General features: G+C 42.4%; 1 protein-coding gene across 2 annotated transcripts; it reads left to right on the forward strand.

Annotated features, from left to right (window-relative positions):
- The first annotated feature begins 2390 nt into the window (after nucleotides 1-2390).
- LOC106907296 (spindlin-1-like) lies at nucleotides 2391-17374 on the forward strand. Of its 2 annotated transcripts, none has more exons than XM_014972914.2 (8): nucleotides 2391-2825; nucleotides 7906-7975; nucleotides 8389-8497; nucleotides 8645-8693; nucleotides 8777-8912; nucleotides 11429-11546; nucleotides 12290-12523; nucleotides 12597-17374. In XM_014972914.2, the coding sequence occupies exons 3-8, from the start codon at nucleotides 8458-8460 to the stop codon at nucleotides 12794-12796; spliced, it is 777 nt and encodes a 258-aa protein (XP_014828400.1). In that variant the 5' UTR covers nucleotides 2391-2825; nucleotides 7906-7975; nucleotides 8389-8457; the 3' UTR covers nucleotides 12797-17374. The 2 variants fall into 2 exon arrangements, with proteins under 2 accessions (XP_014828400.1, XP_014828398.1); XM_014972912.2 differs by having other exon boundaries at nucleotides 2391-2783.
- The last annotated feature ends 211 nt before the right edge of the window (nucleotides 17375-17585 follow it).

Here is a 17585-nt window from a genome sequence, read left to right on the forward strand (position 1 = left end):
AACTAATATTAAAAAACAACCAATCAGAGATTGGAGGAGGGTCTTAGCGCTGTCAATCATCCTCATGACTCTCAACCTCCCCTCTTCTCTGTTCACCAGCCTGTCATGAATAAAGCTAGTTAGCATGGCCACAGATGACGGCAGATAAATGATTTTCTTGTAACAGTAAGTTGTTTCTCCATCATTAGCACTCTGAGCAGCAAGTACATGAGCTTGATTGACAACTTTGTTTCTGAGTAGTAGCAGTGTGTTTCTGAAGATTGCAATAATAACTCAGGGAAGAGGTGGAGGAGCTTGATTTTTCATAGATTATTATTAATATTTTAACGAATATGAACAAAAATATCATTTTTAAAATAAAAATTAAATAGAGCAGCTTTAAAGAAGAAATATTTTCCTGCAGGAAATGTAGAGCAAAAACTATCTAACAAAAATCAAAGGTAAAGCAATGTTTTTAAAATGTATTTAGTTCAGTCCTGTTCTGTTATTATTGCATTAAATCAATTTTAATGTATGACAAGCTACAATTCGCTGTTTTACATCTTCAAAAGCTGATTTAAGAAGAAAAAAAGAAAATTTGTCTCAGATTTTATGTATAAACACAATTTCCCCTAATTCTGTTTTGAAAAACATTCCAACATGATGATTTGGTTTATAGCTGACACAGCAGCGGAGAACAAAAGAAAACATTTCCACCTTAAATCCCGTCATTAATATCTGATTATTGTCCAATCACCACTTTGGACAGGTGGACATGTCTCCCAGTGTCTCTGTCTCCTGGCTGTCTGTCTCCTCCGCTGTCGCATTAAACCGAAGGACGGATCACTATTCAGCAGGGAAAAACAGCGTAATGCGCCAGTCCGGGTTCTTGTGTTTCTTCTCGGTCGCACTATTTGGCAGAAGGCAGCAGGGGCGGAGAACGAGAGGGGGAGGGAGGGGCGTCAAGGGGCCGGCACAACGACCGGAAGTCCGCTCAGCGAACCAAAAATAAAAGGCAGTTTCACTAAATACCATCTAAGATCTAAAACTGCAAAAATATTATTTCATTTAAAGTCGGACTAAAATGTACAAATTCAGCTGGAATCACAACAACTGTTCAATATTTACAAAGTAGTAACTGCATAATCCTTAACATTATGAAATAAAATAAACTTCCACAAATGTACAGACCTGAGATTTTACTCTATGGGAATTTGCTGCAAACTAAATATGAATCAGTTATTGTTCAGTTATGAAGAAAATACCCAAAACTAAGCCTGGATATAATGCAGATAAATTAATTATTGTGATGGAACAAAAACATAAATCCAGCCCTTAATGGCAAAGCTTTATCAAAAAATAAATAAAATGATTTTTGTTAGACATCATGTAACAATGAATATTATGTAATTTTTTTCTGTAATTTACAGTCAAGAACATATTCAAGATTAGACTAATGCAGAGGTTCCCAAACTGTGGGGCGCGCCCCCTAGGGGGGGCGCCGTGTCATTGCAGGGGGGGCGCGGGAAGCCGTCTGGCTGACAAAAAAACAAAACATGAACACTGTATGCGCTGGGTTTTTACCTTAGAATGGCCAACTCTCTGTTATTCCTATGTCAATTTGATACAGTAGAGGCTTCCACACGTCCCATATTTGTGTCCTCTGTCACTTTTATCAGCAGTTAAAACTGTTTAATCCGTTGTTAACATGTTGTAACCTGTTTTTCCGAGCCGCCTTTAAACGCAACATGAGCGCTACGACGCTCGCGCTGGGTTTCCACCTGTGAAGGAGACCTGCTGCTGCTGGGCGGAGCTACGTAGGTTTGTGTTAGAATCACGGCAGCAAACCAGCAAAACGCAAAGAACTTTTCACAGTTTTTCCCTCCAAACTAACCGACTGAGTTGAGTAAAGCTGTTGGATGCAGGTAATGTTAGCTAAAAGATGACTAGCTAATGTTAGCTAAAAGATGACTAGCTAATGTTAGCTAAAAGATGACTAGCTAATGTTAGCTAAAAGATGACTAGCTAATATCAATACAGAACCTTAAGCTTAACAAGTAGCTTGTAGGCTACCGATGTTGGTGTCTGTTTTCAGCTACGTACATTCATTTTGCCCCCCAAAAAGTCAATGCCCCCTCCCCCCCGCTCACACGCGTCGTTTCAACCAGACAGCTATTTGTAATCCATAGGGGGGGGGGGCGCAGAAGAAAATGTTTGGAAACCACTGGACTAATGTATCAGACCAATTAAACTTGTCTTCATTTAATAAATAAATATTGGTATAATTAAAAGCATATTTAATACTATTGTTTTACTACTTTTTATGTTTTTATGTGCTTAAAGCACTTTGAACTGCCTTGTTGCTGAAATGTGCTGCACAAATAAACATGACTGATTAAAGTTATTTTCAAGAAGTACTTTTAATCTGACAAATGAACATAATCAGAAAACATCATAATTTACTAAATTGTAAATACATTTTTAAAATGTTTTATTCATGCAATAAAAATATAAAGTGCTTTAGATTAAAAATGTATTTTAGAATAAAATATATTTTGACAAATTAAATATAGAATAATAAGATTAATTAATAAAAAGTGTTGATTTGATGGCGGCATGGGGTTTTATTTTGAAAGGCTCAGCCGGATGTTTGGCGCCGCGCTGCTTCCATCTTGACCGTTGGAGGTGAGATGGCCGTGAAGTGTCTCTGGTTCCTGTGAAGTCGGAGCGGCTGTGCGGACAGACCAGCGGGAGGCCAGGAACCGCTCCGTTTCCCCGCCGGGTCTCTTTCACCCAGTTTCACGGTAAGACCGGAGGAAGCGCTCACCTGCCCGGTCTGCCTGCAGGTAAACAACCAGCAACAACACACGGAGCGTTCGTTTTGTTGGCTGCGTTCTCCCGCCGAGGGGGAGGGGCGGGAGAGGCAGCCGCAGACAGCCGGAGACCGAACCCAGTCCCCGGCTGTCTCCCCGTCTGGGACAGTCCCGGTCCCGGGTTGGACTCTCGGACTGTCCGGCTGTTGTTGAGTGGACTGCGGCGGGTATCCGCCCCCTTTCCCCGTCCGATCCGTTTATAATGGACTGAGAAGATAAAGGGAAAAGGCGAGCAACATGGCTGACGCTGGCCCTGCTGCAGAACCTGCTTTTCCATTTCTCACTGCAGAAATTCATGATAAAATATCACATTTTTAACACAAAGTCAAAGCAGCTGCTGCGTTTTGGCTTTCAGAATCCAAAATGACTGCAGCAAAACAAACATAAAAATTAAAAATGCAGTTATCAACTCAAGGTCTTCCTCTGACTGATGCATTTTGGTGCATTGTCATATTCAAATGCAGCAGTAGGAGCAGGAAGAAGTTGCTGGAAAGCGGATTTGAATGTTTGGCAACCAGAACCGGAAAACAAGGCGGCCTGTCGTCAGAAACCTGGGCTGGTCAGTCCAGGTGAAGCGGCTCCAGCCAATCAGAAAGCAGACATGTCACTGACAGGAAGTGAAATTTCATTGCTGCTCATTTCCAAACACACCCCGTTTGAAAACCAGAGATTAGCCAATATCAGTTCAGAAACAGAAAAATCTGATTTTTCCTCTCCATTTATTAAACACATCAAAACAATAATTTAAGTGTTTCTGCTAAATTTGATTTTCAGATTTATTAAAACTTTTAGAATATTACATAAAAGAAATTTACAAAGAAGTTTCACATACAGAAATATGAGCTTTTTGAATATAATGTGGTCGTACACCACTTGGTTTCTTTTTTCCTTCCACTCAACTTTCCACTCTGTCCTTTCTTGTGGTCTGCTCCAGGACTTTGTTGGACATAATATAAAACTTCTGTATTCAACAAAATTTCTCAAAATCTTAATTTTCTGTGTAATTAATCACTAAAATATGAACTTAGTATCATAATTGAATCACATTAACTTTTCTCAGTTTTTTTTTTAGGATTGCTGCAACTTACCATTTCAGGAATGAAAATCTTATTTTTGTGTCTTTTTAGCCTGAAATTTTGGCCTTCATTTCCCTTGAACAATAATTATACATTAACAGAAACTGAAGCATTTCTCTCTGTGTGAGATTCTAATTCAGAGGTTTTCAGCGTAGGATGATGGATATAAACAGTAGCTGTTGATCCCGTCCCAGTTTGACTGGACTGATAACGAAATGCTAAAAAACAACTAACATCGGCCGATACGATATTAATTCCAATACATTGTGCGAAGATACTGATTTTATTCATTAAAAGAAAAAACTAAAAAACCTGTCTCTGTGGGGAAATGTTATCTTCCTGGTTGCCATGGCGACCTAACAGGTTTTCTGTCAGAAGCCTTTCTGGGTTCTGCCGTTTCAGAACATGAATTTCTGTCCTGGTGGATGTCTGCTTGGGAAAAACATAAATATTAGTAATTGTTCATAAGTTCCAGGTTAATCTGAAGGAAATTCACCTCAGATGTTTCACCGTTGATGAGGTAAATTTGCTGTTTGTGTCCCTGAATCTTCAGTTCAGTTTAGTGGGACTAAAACAGAAAACAAACACATTTCAGATTATTTTCTAATCCCAGCCTTGGGAACGTTTTGCAGATGGTTCCTTGGTGATCCAACATGGCGGCAGGTTTGATGCCCAAGTCCAGTGCTGCACTTCTAGATGCATCTAGAAGCTCTGCAGGAATGGAGAAAGGCAGCAGATGGTTTGTTATTAGAGAAGCATCTCACTGTGTTGGTGGGAGTTTATATAGTCAGTCACACACTCATTCATGGCACTGATGTTCTTCCAATGAGGCTGGCAGAGAGCGATCCGATCCGTAGCCTCTAACGACTCTGCAGTGTTTCCTCAGATTCCTGTGACCACTTTGCAGTTCTACAACTCACATCCCCCTGAGTCAGCAATGCTGATGCATTTAATTAGGATTTTATTTTACAGGCAGATCATAGATCAGTTTGAACGTTTGTTTTGGTCCATTTGGGTTCAGGCCGCCTGACCTGGTACCGTGTAGAACCAGCTTCTGCTGCAGGTTTGTAGGGTTTGTCTCCACCAGTTTTAAACATCTGGAGTCTAAAGTTTGTGTCCATTCTTTGTAAAATAGCTCAAGCTCAGTTAGGTTGGGTGGAGAATGTATTTCAGGTCTTTGACTAGGCCGTTTTAACTAATGAAGTATTGATCTAAACCTTTCTACTGAAGCTCTGGCAAGAAGTTTAGGTTTGTCTTTTTTACCTCTGACCAGCTTTCTTATCCCTGCTGAACAAAAAAAAAAGGATTCCTGCTGCATGATGCTGCCACCACCATGTCCCACCATGGGGATGATGTGCGGTGTTGGTTTGTTTGAAATTAACTTGGTGTGCTTTTACTGGCCAGTTGATTTATTGGTGCTGATTTCCTTAACTTTATGAAATCGACCGATACTTGCATGCGATCTTATCCATCGATCTTTTCTAAAATCAGCCTCTGTCCTCTTCTGCAGTGAAAGAGGTTTAGCTCCGCCCACCAGGTCATGTCTGCACGTTTGCAGTTAACAACAGTCCCTCCACTGTTGCCACTGTCTTGCTATATTTAGCAACATTTCAGACAAATAAACCGGTATGTCCAAAAGTGGAATCGGTAGATCAGGTTTTTTAAAGATCGGTGATCGGCCAAAGAACTGCAGTCGGTTCATTGCTAAAATGAACCATAAGTTTCTGAATTTGTGAGTTTCTACCCAGATAATGATGTGATGGAAACAGATGTTTGAAATGGATTCAGCCTAAGAATGAATCAGATGTGAAACATGTGCAGCTTAGATGCACATGCTTCACATTTGCATGTTTTATCCTGAGCCTCCGTGTTGCTGAGTCAGAAGGTCGTAAAGAAGCTCGTCTTGTCGTCTCTGGATGAAGTATTGATGCACTTGACCGAACGTTTGGATCAGAAACTCTGCAGGACGACCTGAGCAGAACCAGATCCAGTCCAGATGTTTCTGGGACAGGAGGAAAAAACTTTGCCTTTTTCTGCACAGACTTTCTTACATCACCGGTACCGGCCGTAAATCTCTGGCCGCAGTGGCTTTGTTTGTCCAGAACCGAGCGGCGGTGTTCCAGCTGCGGTCTGAGGTCGGATGGAGGTGGCACCGTTTGGCGCGCCGACCCGGTTTGTGTTCGGTTTCATCGTGACGTCCGGCATCATCCGGCTCTCTGGGGATCCGCCGGTGACTCAGCGCGTCGCCCGGCACGCCTGGAGGAAAATCACCAGCAGCTGTGGCCCATTTCTGCAGAACCTTCTGAGGTTCTGGTCGGCCAGGAATGCGTTTGAGGTCTGACCATCTCCTCAGCTGGAAAAAACAAGCTTGTCATAAAACTTTCAGAGGAACAAAAGCTTCTTTTATGTTGGGAGTGAAACTCCTGCCTCCCTTTGGGTTTCTGGTCCAATCGGGTCGGGCCGTTTGGTTCTGGTCCGCCGTCTCTTTAAGGGAGTGAGCGGCTAGAGGGGCAGATGTTACGTAACTCCGACCCTGCAGATAAATGATACACTGCACGTCTCCTCACATGCTCCACTCATCAATAATTAAGGTCCCGTGTTCGGGAAGGTTCCCCTCCGGGTCCGAACCCGACAGAACCTCTTCATCTGAAGGAGGAACTGTTGGATATTTCTCAGGGTTTGAGATATTAGAATCGACTCTTCAATTAAAATCAGAAATATCTGCAAAACTTAACCGAACCAGGTTGTTTTCTCGTTTCCTACGATTGGAAATAAATAAAACGGAAACTCCTCCAAAGACGTCTGGTGGAAGAGAAAATGTACAAAAACTAAACATTTAGTGTTAAATATGATGTGAACAAAAGGTTTACCTAAACCGGTGATGATGAAAGAATTTTTCTGAACGATAAATTGTCCCAGAAGTTTTTGTGATAAATAAACAGAAACAACAAATAAAATAAATGATAAAATCTCTGTAAATTAAACTGTCCTTCAAAAAATGGTTCAGATGAGACCAAAACTTTTATCATCCAGTTTTTGGTAGAAAAAGAGAAAAACAATAAATTATGCAAATGGAAATGATTGATATCAAAGTTGCATCAGTTGATTCACTGGTTATTGCGACAGGCCTTGGACTAGGCCGGTGGTGAGTCTGGAACATAAATATGCTGCTGTACTATAATATGATAAAAAACATGAAGCATGATTCAACTTTTCTTTCTTCCACCAAACTTTCTTCTGAATGTTTCCATCTTTGCTTGTTCCTGGTGATTTGGTGATCGACTCCCCCTGCTGGTCTGGAGGATTTGGAGCAAATTTACAGCTTTTTATACTCGCTGCTTTTTTTGCTACTTGCAACATTTTCTCTTCTTTTTCCTGCAGATGCAGAATTTTTTTGTGTGTTTTGTAGTTTGCATCATTTAATTTGTTGCTATAAAGTCAACAACAACAATAATGTCATTTTTCCATGAATTCTGTTGTTTTCATCGTCCTGCGTCTCAAACATGTTTTTCTATTGGATAAAATAAATTTTAATCTTTAATAATTTGAAATTCCCACCTTCACTCATTTGAAATGTATTGAGAAACATTTTAAACTCACCACATGTTAGCTTGACCTCCAGGCGGCCATCCAGCTACAATCAGTTGTTTGGACTAGACCTCTGGTTCTCAAGGACATTTTAAAGGGAATCTGGAAAAAGAAACATTCCTGTAGGTGAAAGTTGGATCAGATTTAACAAATAAATTGAGTTTATCAGAGATTCCCAACCAGTCAGCCTGGAACAGAAACTCTGGGCTCTGAATACAAATGTTTTCTTCTTTTCAAGATGTTTTTATGCTGATTTATCGTCCAGCTCCAGGTTGTTTAATTTAGACTCAGCAGATGCTTTGGTTTCTAGTTTATTAAGCTCTGATTTCAAAATGAAATCTTTTAAAACTTTTGATTTTAAACTCTTTGAACCATTTTGTGTTTTCCAGGTTTGACTGACTCGGTTCAGGAGCTGAAGGACGAACAGCTGCATCGACTCTCCTCTGCTGCTGAGTTCAGGTAGGGCTTTATCAGGCTGCGCTGGCATGACCTTTGACCTTTGACCTGCTGGACAGAGGGAGGTGGAGCTGAAGCTCACTGATCGTTGGGTTTTGCTAAAAAGAAAAAGTTTTTCTTCATCTGAGATCTTCAGGACTTCAGTGGATCTGAAATAAGAAATGACCTTTGACCTCCAGAGAGGAACTTCAAGAAGGATTAATCTGATCCTCTGTCCATCCATCCATCCATCCATCCATCCATCCATCCATCCATCCATCCATCCATCCATCCATCCATCCATCCATCCATCCATCCAACCATCCATCCATCTTCATGCTCTCTGCAGTGATTCTGTTCTGATATTTTAAAATGGATCCTAAAGGTCACCTGAAGGTCACGTAGCCCCCCCCCTCTCCTCCTCTCTGTGGTTCCAGACCTGGAGGCCCGGTTCTGGTTGTAGCCCAGTGGTGAGGCAGCCCGGCTGCCGCTCTGCCTCCAGATGAATGAAGAGCCCACCGGGTCACAGAGACACAGCTGATGCAGGTCACTGCCTCACACACACACACACACACACACACACACACACACACACACACACACACTTGCAGCTGAGACCCAAACTCACTGGTTCCGTCAGAGAAAGTCCGGTAGAACCAGCGTTTCTGAATCATTCCTGGTTTTTCCTCCCAGGCCATGCAGGTGTTTCTGCAAACATGATGAAGAAGAAGAATCCACACAAGTGAGTAGAAGCTTCCAGCCTCCCGGTTCCCCGTCTCACCGGGGGAACCGGCCCGGTTAACTGGGTTCTGTCTGCTCCTGCAGAAAGCATAAGAGCAGCCTGGGCCCGCCCACCAAGGTTCTGTCCCAGCCAAGGCGCAACATCGTGGGCTGCAGGATCCAGCACATCTGGAAGGACGGAGGAGGACATGTGGTGTGGAAGGGGACGGTTCTGGATCAGGTGATCTGGGTTCAGACTGTGGTGTGGAAGGGACGGTTCTGGATCAGGTGATCTGGGTTCAGACTGTGGTGTGGAAGGGGACGGTTCTGGATCAGGTGATCTGGGTTCAGACTGTGGTGTGGAAGGGGACGGTTCTGGATCAGGTGATCTGGGTTCAGACTGTGGTGTGGAAGGGGACGGTTCTGGATCAGGTGATCTGGGTTCAACACGTGGTGTGGAAGGGGACGGTTCTGGATCAGGTGATCTGGGTTCAGACTGTGGTGTGGAAGGGGACGGTTCTGGATCAGGTGATCTGGGTTCAGACTGTGGTGTGGAAGGGGACGGTTCTGGATCAGGTGATCTGGGTTCAGACTGTGGTGTGGAAGGGACGGTTCTGGATCAGGTGATCTGGGTTCAGACTGTGGTGTGGAAGGGGACGGTTCTGGATCAGGTGATCTGGGTTCAGACTGTGGTGTGGAAGGGGACGGTTCTGGATCAGGTGATCTGGGTTCTGACTGTGGTTGAAGGGGACGGTTCTGGATCAGGTGATCTGGGTTCAACACGTGGTGTGGAAGGGGACGGTTCTGGATCAGGTGATCTGGGTTCAGACTGTGGTGTGGAAGGGGACGGTTCTGGATCAGGTGATCTGGGTTCAGACTGTGGTGTGGAAGGGGACGGTTCTGGATCAGGTGATCTGGGTTCAGACTGTGGTGTGGAAGGGGACGGTTCTGGATCAGGTGATCTGGGTTCAGACTGGGGTTGAAGGGGACGGTTCTGGATCAGGTGATCTGGGTTCAGACTGGGGTTGAAGGGGACGGTTCTGGTTCTGGATCAGGTGATCTGGGTTCAGACTGGGGTGTGGAAGGGGACGGTTCTGGATCAGGTGATCTGGGTTCAGACTGTGGTGTGGAAGGGGACGGTTCTGGATCAGGTGATCTGGGTTCAGACTGTGGTGTGGAAGGGGACGGTTCTGGATCAGGTGATCTGGGTTCAGACTGTGGTGTGGAAGGGGACGGTTCTGGATCAGGTGATCTGGGTTCAGACTGTGGTGTGGAAGGGGACGGTTCTGGATCAGGTGATCTGGGTTCAACACGTGGTGTGGAAGGGGACGGTTCTGGATCAGGTGATCTGGGTTCAGACTGTGGTGTGGAAGGGGACGGTTCTGGATCAGGTGATCTGGGTTCAGACTGTGGTGTGGAAGGGGACGGTTCTGGATCAGGTGATCTGGGTTCAGACTGTGGTGTGGAAGGGACGGTTCTGGATCAGGTGATCTGGGTTCAGACTGTGGTGTGGAAGGGGACGGTTCTGGATCAGGTGATCTGGGTTCAGACTGTGGTGTGGAAGGGGACGGTTCTGGATCAGGTGATCTGGGTTCTGACTGTGGTTGAAGGGGACGGTTCTGGATCAGGTGATCTGGGTTCAACACGTGGTGTGGAAGGGGACGGTTCTGGATCAGGTGATCTGGGTTCAGACTGTGGTGTGGAAGGGGACGGTTCTGGATCAGGTGATCTGGGTTCAGACTGTGGTGTGGAAGGGGACGGTTCTGGATCAGGTGATCTGGGTTCAGACTGTGGTGTGGAAGGGGACGGTTCTGGATCAGGTGATCTGGGTTCAGACTGGGGTTGAAGGGGACGGTTCTGGATCAGGTGATCTGGGTTCAGACTGGGGTTGAAGGGGACGGTTCTGGTTCTGGATCAGGTGATCTGGGTTCAGACTGGGGTGTGGAAGGGGACGGTTCTGGATCAGGTGATCTGGGTTCAGACTGTGGTGTGGAAGGGGACGGTTCTGGATCAGGTGATCTGGGTTCAGACTGTGGTGTGGAAGGGGACGGTTCTGGATCAGGTGATCTGGGTTCAGACTGTGGTGTGGAAGGGGACGGTTCTGGATCAGGTGATCTGGGTTCAGACTGTGGTGTGGAAGGGGACGGTTCTGGATCAGGTGATCTGGGTTCTGACTGTGGTTGAAGGGGACGGTTCTGGATCAGGTGATCTGGGTTCAACACGTGGTGTGGAAGGGGACGGTTCTGGATCAGGTGATCTGGGTTCAGCCTGTGGTGTGGAAGGGGACGGTTCTGGATCAGGTGATCTGGGTTCAGACTGGGGTTGAAGGGGACGGTTCTGGATCAGGTGATCTGGGTTCAGACTGGGGTTGAAGGGGACGGTTCTGGTTCTGGATCAGGTGATCTGGGTTCAGCCCGCCGGGTCAAACGCTTCAGAATCACCGAGGAAGTCGACTTCTTAGACTGTAAAATAGTTTGGATCGTTTCTCTCACCTGCTCTGTTGTAGCGCCGCTGCCATCTTTGTTTATCTGGCTCCGCTTCAGGAGGACCAGCGGCGCCCTCTGCTGGATGGCGGCGAAACTACAACAATAAGAAAGTCTGAGCGGAGGTTATTAGTTAATCAACTGGAAATAATTTTAATCTAATAAACGAATATTCGACAAGTCATCTGATTGTTTACATTTTCAGTTTCCACGTAAACAGGAGGTTTGGTTCTGGAGGTTTAGAGGAGGATAAACCAACGTTTGTTTCCTCCAGGTGCCGGTGAATCCGTCGCTCTACCTGATCAAGTACGACGGGTTCGACTGCGTTTACGGCCTGGAGCTGCATAAGGACGAGCGGGTTCAGGGCCTGGAGGTTCTGCCCGACCGGCTCGGTGAGACCCGGCTGAGAAGCGACACTGCAGCAATGTTTTCAGTTTGTAGTTTTTAAGAGTTTTAATTATTTATGTATATTTAAGTTTATTTTTCTTTCCATTTTCCCCCATAATCACAAAACATTTCTGCTAATGGTTCCTGAGTAGGAAATGAGGTGAAAAACATAAAATTTGATAAAACTAAATTCAATACATTAAAACACATACATTACTTTAGACACTGAGTTAAGTAACATTGACAAATCATTACCAAGTAATACGACACAAGGAACTTTAGCATTAGCTTCTGCTAAATACCATGTTGCTATCGTGCTTTAGCATTAGCTTCCACTAAATACCATGTTGCTATCGTGCTTTAGCATTAGCTTCTGCTAAATACCATGTTGCTATCGTGCTTTAGCATTAGCTTCCACTAAATACCATGTTGCTATCGTGCTTTAGCATTAGCTTCTGCTAAATACCATGTTGCTATCGTGCTTTAGCATTAGCTTCCACTAAATACCATGTTGCTATCGTGCTTTAGCATTAGCTTCTGCTAGAGTCTTGGTGTTAACAAAACCAATCTTTATGATTAGTACTTTAGGGTTAGCACAGCTAGCTTTAGGGTTAGCTGCTCTAACGTTTTAAGAAGTCCTAGAATAAACCTTGTTTTGTGTGAATTTTCTTAATTTTTTGTTCCTTACATAAAGATTCCTGAGCTGAACCATTGGACTGCTGGGTCTAACAGGGTCTTCTGTCCACAGCCAAGTCGCGCCTGACGGACGTTAGCCTAGCCGACGCCATGATCGGGAAGGCGGTGGAGCACATGTTTGAGACGGAGGAGGGCCCGAAGGAGGAGTGGAGGGGGATGGTTCTGGCCCGCGCCCCCATCATGACCACCTGGTTCTACATCACCTACGAGAAGGACCCGGTTCTGTACATGTACCAGCTGCTGGACGACTACAAGGAGGGCGACCTGCGCATCATGCCCGACTCCAGTGAGTCTGCTCACATCCGGTGTTTTCAGAGTTTCCCGTGCGTTGAGGCTAACGTGTCGCTTGGCGTCCGCAGACGACAGCGTCCCGGCGGAGCGGGAGCCCGGCGAGGTGGTGGACAGCCTGGTGGGCAAGCAGGTGGAGTACGCCAAAGAGGACGGCGGCAAACGAACAGGCATGGTCATCCACCAGGTGGAGGCCAAGCCGTCCGTCTACTTCATCAAGTTCGACGACGACTTCCTCATTTACGTCTACGACCTGGTCAAGACTTCGTAAAGACTCTGCGGACGGCGCCACCCCGACGTGACGGAAAGTAAAACAGAAAGCAGCTCATGCCGACGCGTCTGAAGCATTTAACCCAGCACACGTTAATCCGACCATCCAAGACAAAAACACTGAGATTAAGGGATGAAGTCGAGGTCATCTCAAAACCCTGTGGAGTAAATTATCATTTCATTTTACGTTCGACTTTAATTGGTTTGAGGCCGTTAAACCTTCCAGGATGAAGAAACGGGTTCCGGTTACTTTTTTACAGAAAGAACCACGAAGTCTTTTTGTCGAAACAAAACAGAGCCACGCTCTTGACCATCGTAGCCGATTCCTCTTGGAAAAAAAGAAGTGAAACCTGAACGTTGTTGATTTCCAGTGGAAAAAAGTTCTCTGATCAAATAAAGACGAGAAGAAGAAGAAGACTGGAGTTCTGGGAATGAAGGAGCTGCACTGTTTGGACTCTAACTCAGTGTTTATGATCCTTTTTAATCAAGACGCAGATATGGAGGCCCATTTCTGCCAAAAATAAAACCGACAAATGATTAGAAATTTTTAAAATCCTACCATGGATCAGTATTATCACCTAGAAAAATTAGTTTAAAGTGGTTTAAAAATATGTAAGAAAATATTTTACCTGGGTTTTTTTTTCACAGTTTAAAAATGAGAAATTAATCAGTTAACACAAATTAACAAGCCCTCACCCCAACGTTGTTTTTTAAGAATAGAAAACTTAATGTTTGGCCTATATCTCAAATTTTAGCTTATTGAGTGCATTTTTTGAGATTCCTTTTTCACCGCATAACAAATGACATCCAGTGCAGAATTTTTTGTAAAAAAAAAAATAAAAGCCGCCTAGTCACAGATTAATACCAGACAGGAAGTTGGGCATCAAAAAAGTCCATCAAAACTCTGAGATAAAGAAAATAACACCTGTCCACACTTCCTGACACCCTGGTAGCCGCGCCGCGTCGTACCGGATTAACCTGAGTACGAAAAACTGTTTTCCCTGAGAGGCAATCAGATTTTTATTCCAAATGACATTACAAAGAATTAAATGGTAGAGAAACAGGCCCACAGCATCACAGATCCTCCACCGTACTTGACAGTTTTTCTCATTTCATCCTTTGCTTCACAGCAGAAACATCCTGGAGTGTTTTTTGCTGGAAAGCTCAGTCAGAAGCTGCTTTTCCATTACAAATATGCGCAAAACTTTTTCAATATTCCGCTAATGTTAAAAAACACAATTTTGCAACTGCGGTGTTTCCATTGAATAAGAAACGCAATTAAAGTAAAATCACACGTGAATAAGTTTGGCACTATCATCCTAAAACTACTTCCTGTTGTCTTCGTGGTTTCCGCCAGTAGCAACATCCTGTTGGTGATCATGTGACTTGTGTGAAGCGAATATATTGTTTCTGTTGCAGTTTGCGAAATAAACCAATTTCAATAGGGCCAAAAAATCCACCTCATGCTAGCACCAAAACCTTTTATTGACAAACGAGGTTTTTTTTTTAAATTAACAAATTTATTTTTGAAATATCAAATTGTGCAATTACATGTTTAATGGAAATGCAGCTATCGTCCTACATGATTACTGTATCAAAATTGACTGAGATCATTTTTTTAATTAAGGTTCTTTATGTAACCGGATCAGTTGTTGAGTTTTTCATCATTTTTCAGGTTGTTACTGAAACATTTCATGCCTTCATTTCTTCACCAGGGATCCCAGAAACTGTGGAGGTTGCTGAGTGTTTGTGTCAAACAGAATCTGGACATGTTGGTAAAAACCGGTGGACGTGTTAAACATCCAGCTGTTGTACAGAAACAACCAATCAAACGTTTTCATCACATAACGTGTTGCAGGCTAATGTCACTAGTATCCAACATCCAGAGAAAAAATCAACAACTTCTTGTCTTGAAGACGTCTGCAGGTAAAAACTGTGAAGAAAATGTGGCTGTTTTTGTATTTTTTTTTTTTTTTTTGCTTTTGATCGATGCCAAAAAAAAAAAAAAAAAGTCCCTTTCTTGTTGTTTGGTGTTCAAAATGATCGGACAGCTTTTTCTTGTGATTTCACTCAAGCCTTTAAATTTAACCGTGTTTGTCTTTTCTAAGTCGTCAATGAAGGAGTGATGGACGGGAAACAGGAGGCTGGAAATTTGCCCATTTTTCTGTGTTTTTTAATTTGTTTTTGACTCCTATCGAGAAGACGGGATGAAGGGAGAAACAAATCGGCTTTGGAGCTGAAAATAAGAAACATCATTTTTGTTCGGTCCCGTTTCTTTTTGCCCTAAAACAAAAGTAGCCGTGACTTATCGCAGCGTAAACCTGGACATTATTTAAATCATGGTCACAGTAAATAAACACCCACTGAAGGTTTAAATTTCTTTTTCACTAATGTACTTATTGTTTTACTTTGGATTTAGTCCAGACTGAAGGTTTTCCATAAACCTGTTTTCTGGCTGGCAGAAACTTAATTTTTTTGAAAATGTTCTCAATCTTTCCCCTGATTTCTCAGATTTATTTCTGCACCAGGCATGTAGATTATGAGGATGTTCCAATCTTACTGAAAAAAGTAGCAAAATGCAGAAAGGCACTTGTATAGGCAGCTTCTTTAGGGTTAAAACATTAACAATGCAATTTAATTTCCTTCACCATTTCACATATATTATTATTTATGTTGTTTCTCAGCAGAAATATCTTGTATATAAAATGTATATCCAGATTTCAGATACCAAACAGTTTATTCTCTGTGGAGGATCATCATCATAATGTTACAAAATATCAGCAATGAGAAGAAAACATTTTATTTTGTACATATTAATCTGTATTATTCCATGATAACAAACTAATTTCTTCTAAATGCAGTATTTTATTTTGTAGTACCTCATTGATATAATGGTACTGCTGAACCGTCGTAGCGTTTAGCATAACTGTCATGAAAAGTCTTCAGTAAGGTTAAGATATACATTTGTTTTGTTAATATGAGGAGAAATAAGCTCTATGTTTACGTTAATAGCAAAATAAATAAAAAAATACTGCAGCAAAAATTTAAAATACTCATGCATATGACTACTTAGCACATGCTAAATAGCATCTTGCTACCTAGCAAATGCATGATAGCTTTATTTGTTTAATTTGAAGAATATACATACTAAACATTGTCGATGAGAAAGTTAAAAGTATAGCTGCAGAGGTTTAAAACTAAGGGTATCTTTTGATAGATGCTGACTAGCATAGAGGTCTGTCATGCTATATAAATGCTAAGTTAAGCTAATTAGCCATATGCTGACCAGCTTGAGTAAAATTAAGCTCTGCCTCGACAGGATGAGTTGTGTTGCTTTGAGTCACTCAGTTAAAACTTTTGTCTAAATTAGATCAGAACATTATAGCACAGAAAAAGCAAACACGTTGGCATTATACAAGTTAGCTTAGACATTCTCTAAATGCTAATCAGACAGATTTCACATGAAAATCGCTGTTTTACCATGAAGATTTTAATTTTTTTCATTTTTATGTAATATTACATTTCCAGTAGTCTGACAAATTTTAAAGATTAATTTTCATCTTTGTAATGTAAGCACAATGTTATTTTTATTTTTTGACAGTTTCAAAGGTTTAACAGCAGGAAATGATTTTGATAACAGTTTTTGCTCTATGGCAATTATTATTTGGCTAAAAGTGCTCTAGCATTATGTCCAAGCTAATTTTAGCTAATTACGCTATATGCTATGTGTTTGTGTAAAATGCTGCAGTGTGCTGACAGAACCAAGACCGAGTCCAGATGTTTTCAAATTATTTTTTAAGCATTTTTGTTCTGGATAATTTCACCATATAGTAATGCTTGTTGCTTTACATGACAACTAGCATAAAGCTAAAACTACAGCAGTATTCTATACAAGCTAAGTAGCCATTTGCTAACTTATATGGAAGCCTGACTGCTGAAATAAAACTGATTTTCAAAGTTTCTCAGATTGGAACGTCCCTTTAAAAATCTACTAATACGACTTTTTAACAAATCTCAAAATGTTGCTAGCTTCATGGTTTAGCTTTGGACTTTCATTTGTATTTTTATTACCAATATTCACATTCTACCCTAACCCTACCCTAAATAAAACCGACATATAAAACTTGTCACTGTTTATTTGGGGAAAAATTTGGTGCCTTTTTTTTGGCTCGCCAGAAAACGGTTGCGTTTGTAAAACCTTCAGTGTGTGAGCGTACTCCTGTGACGTAGCTAGTTACTGAGGCAGAAAACGGCCATTATTACATCTGTTCTTATACATGTATAGAAAAAATACTCTCCCAGTGACTTTGGGTCTCTGGAGCTGTGCAGCTGTTTGGTTTTTATTGAGCGTACGACTGTGATCATCTCAGCAGGACACTTTTTATTAGCAAACACGCCAACGGGTCGTCACTGAGCTGTGCTTTGGTTGGGTTAGCTCATTTTGCTGTATGTGATATCAGATTATTGTGGTTATTGTTGGAGCGATTTGGGCCTTCCATCATCCTTCTGCCTTGTAATATTTGTTTTTGTATGTTCAAATATGTATGTTAATAATTTTTATTGTTAATGGACAAACTGACACTGTGTGCTTCGTCTTTCTTTGCAATAGTTTCATTTCAACCAAATTACATCACGTTAATCAGAACTAAACTATTTTTACCCATTATGGGAGTAAAAAGTTGAGTTTCTCTGATGCCTCGGCTGCTAAAAAAAGCCCAGATCATCATTCTTTCACTGCCGTGCTCAACACCAGTAAGCTGCCTAAACTCCTGATTTTATCAGTGCTTACG

This window comes from Poecilia mexicana, unplaced genomic scaffold (genome assembly GCF_051168715.1).
Source record: "Poecilia mexicana isolate PSO_F unplaced genomic scaffold, ASM5116871v1 scaffold_12, whole genome shotgun sequence".
Classification (NCBI taxonomy): Eukaryota; Metazoa; Chordata; class Actinopteri; order Cyprinodontiformes; family Poeciliidae; genus Poecilia; species Poecilia mexicana.

What these genes read in the sequence shown, in the direction of transcription:
- LOC106907296 (XM_014972914.2), top strand. Translation starts at nt 8,458, where the DNA reads ATGAAGAGCCCACCGGGTCACAGAGACACAGCTGATGCAG. An exon ending in AGGGGACGGTTCTGGATCAG is followed by an intron (nt 8,913 to 11,428) that starts GTGATCTGGGTT and finishes TGTTTCCTCCAG; the next exon opens with GTGCCGGTGAATCCGTCGCT. An exon ending in GGTTCTGCCCGACCGGCTCG is followed by an intron (nt 11,547 to 12,289) that starts GTGAGACCCGGC and finishes TTCTGTCCACAG; the next exon opens with CCAAGTCGCGCCTGACGGAC.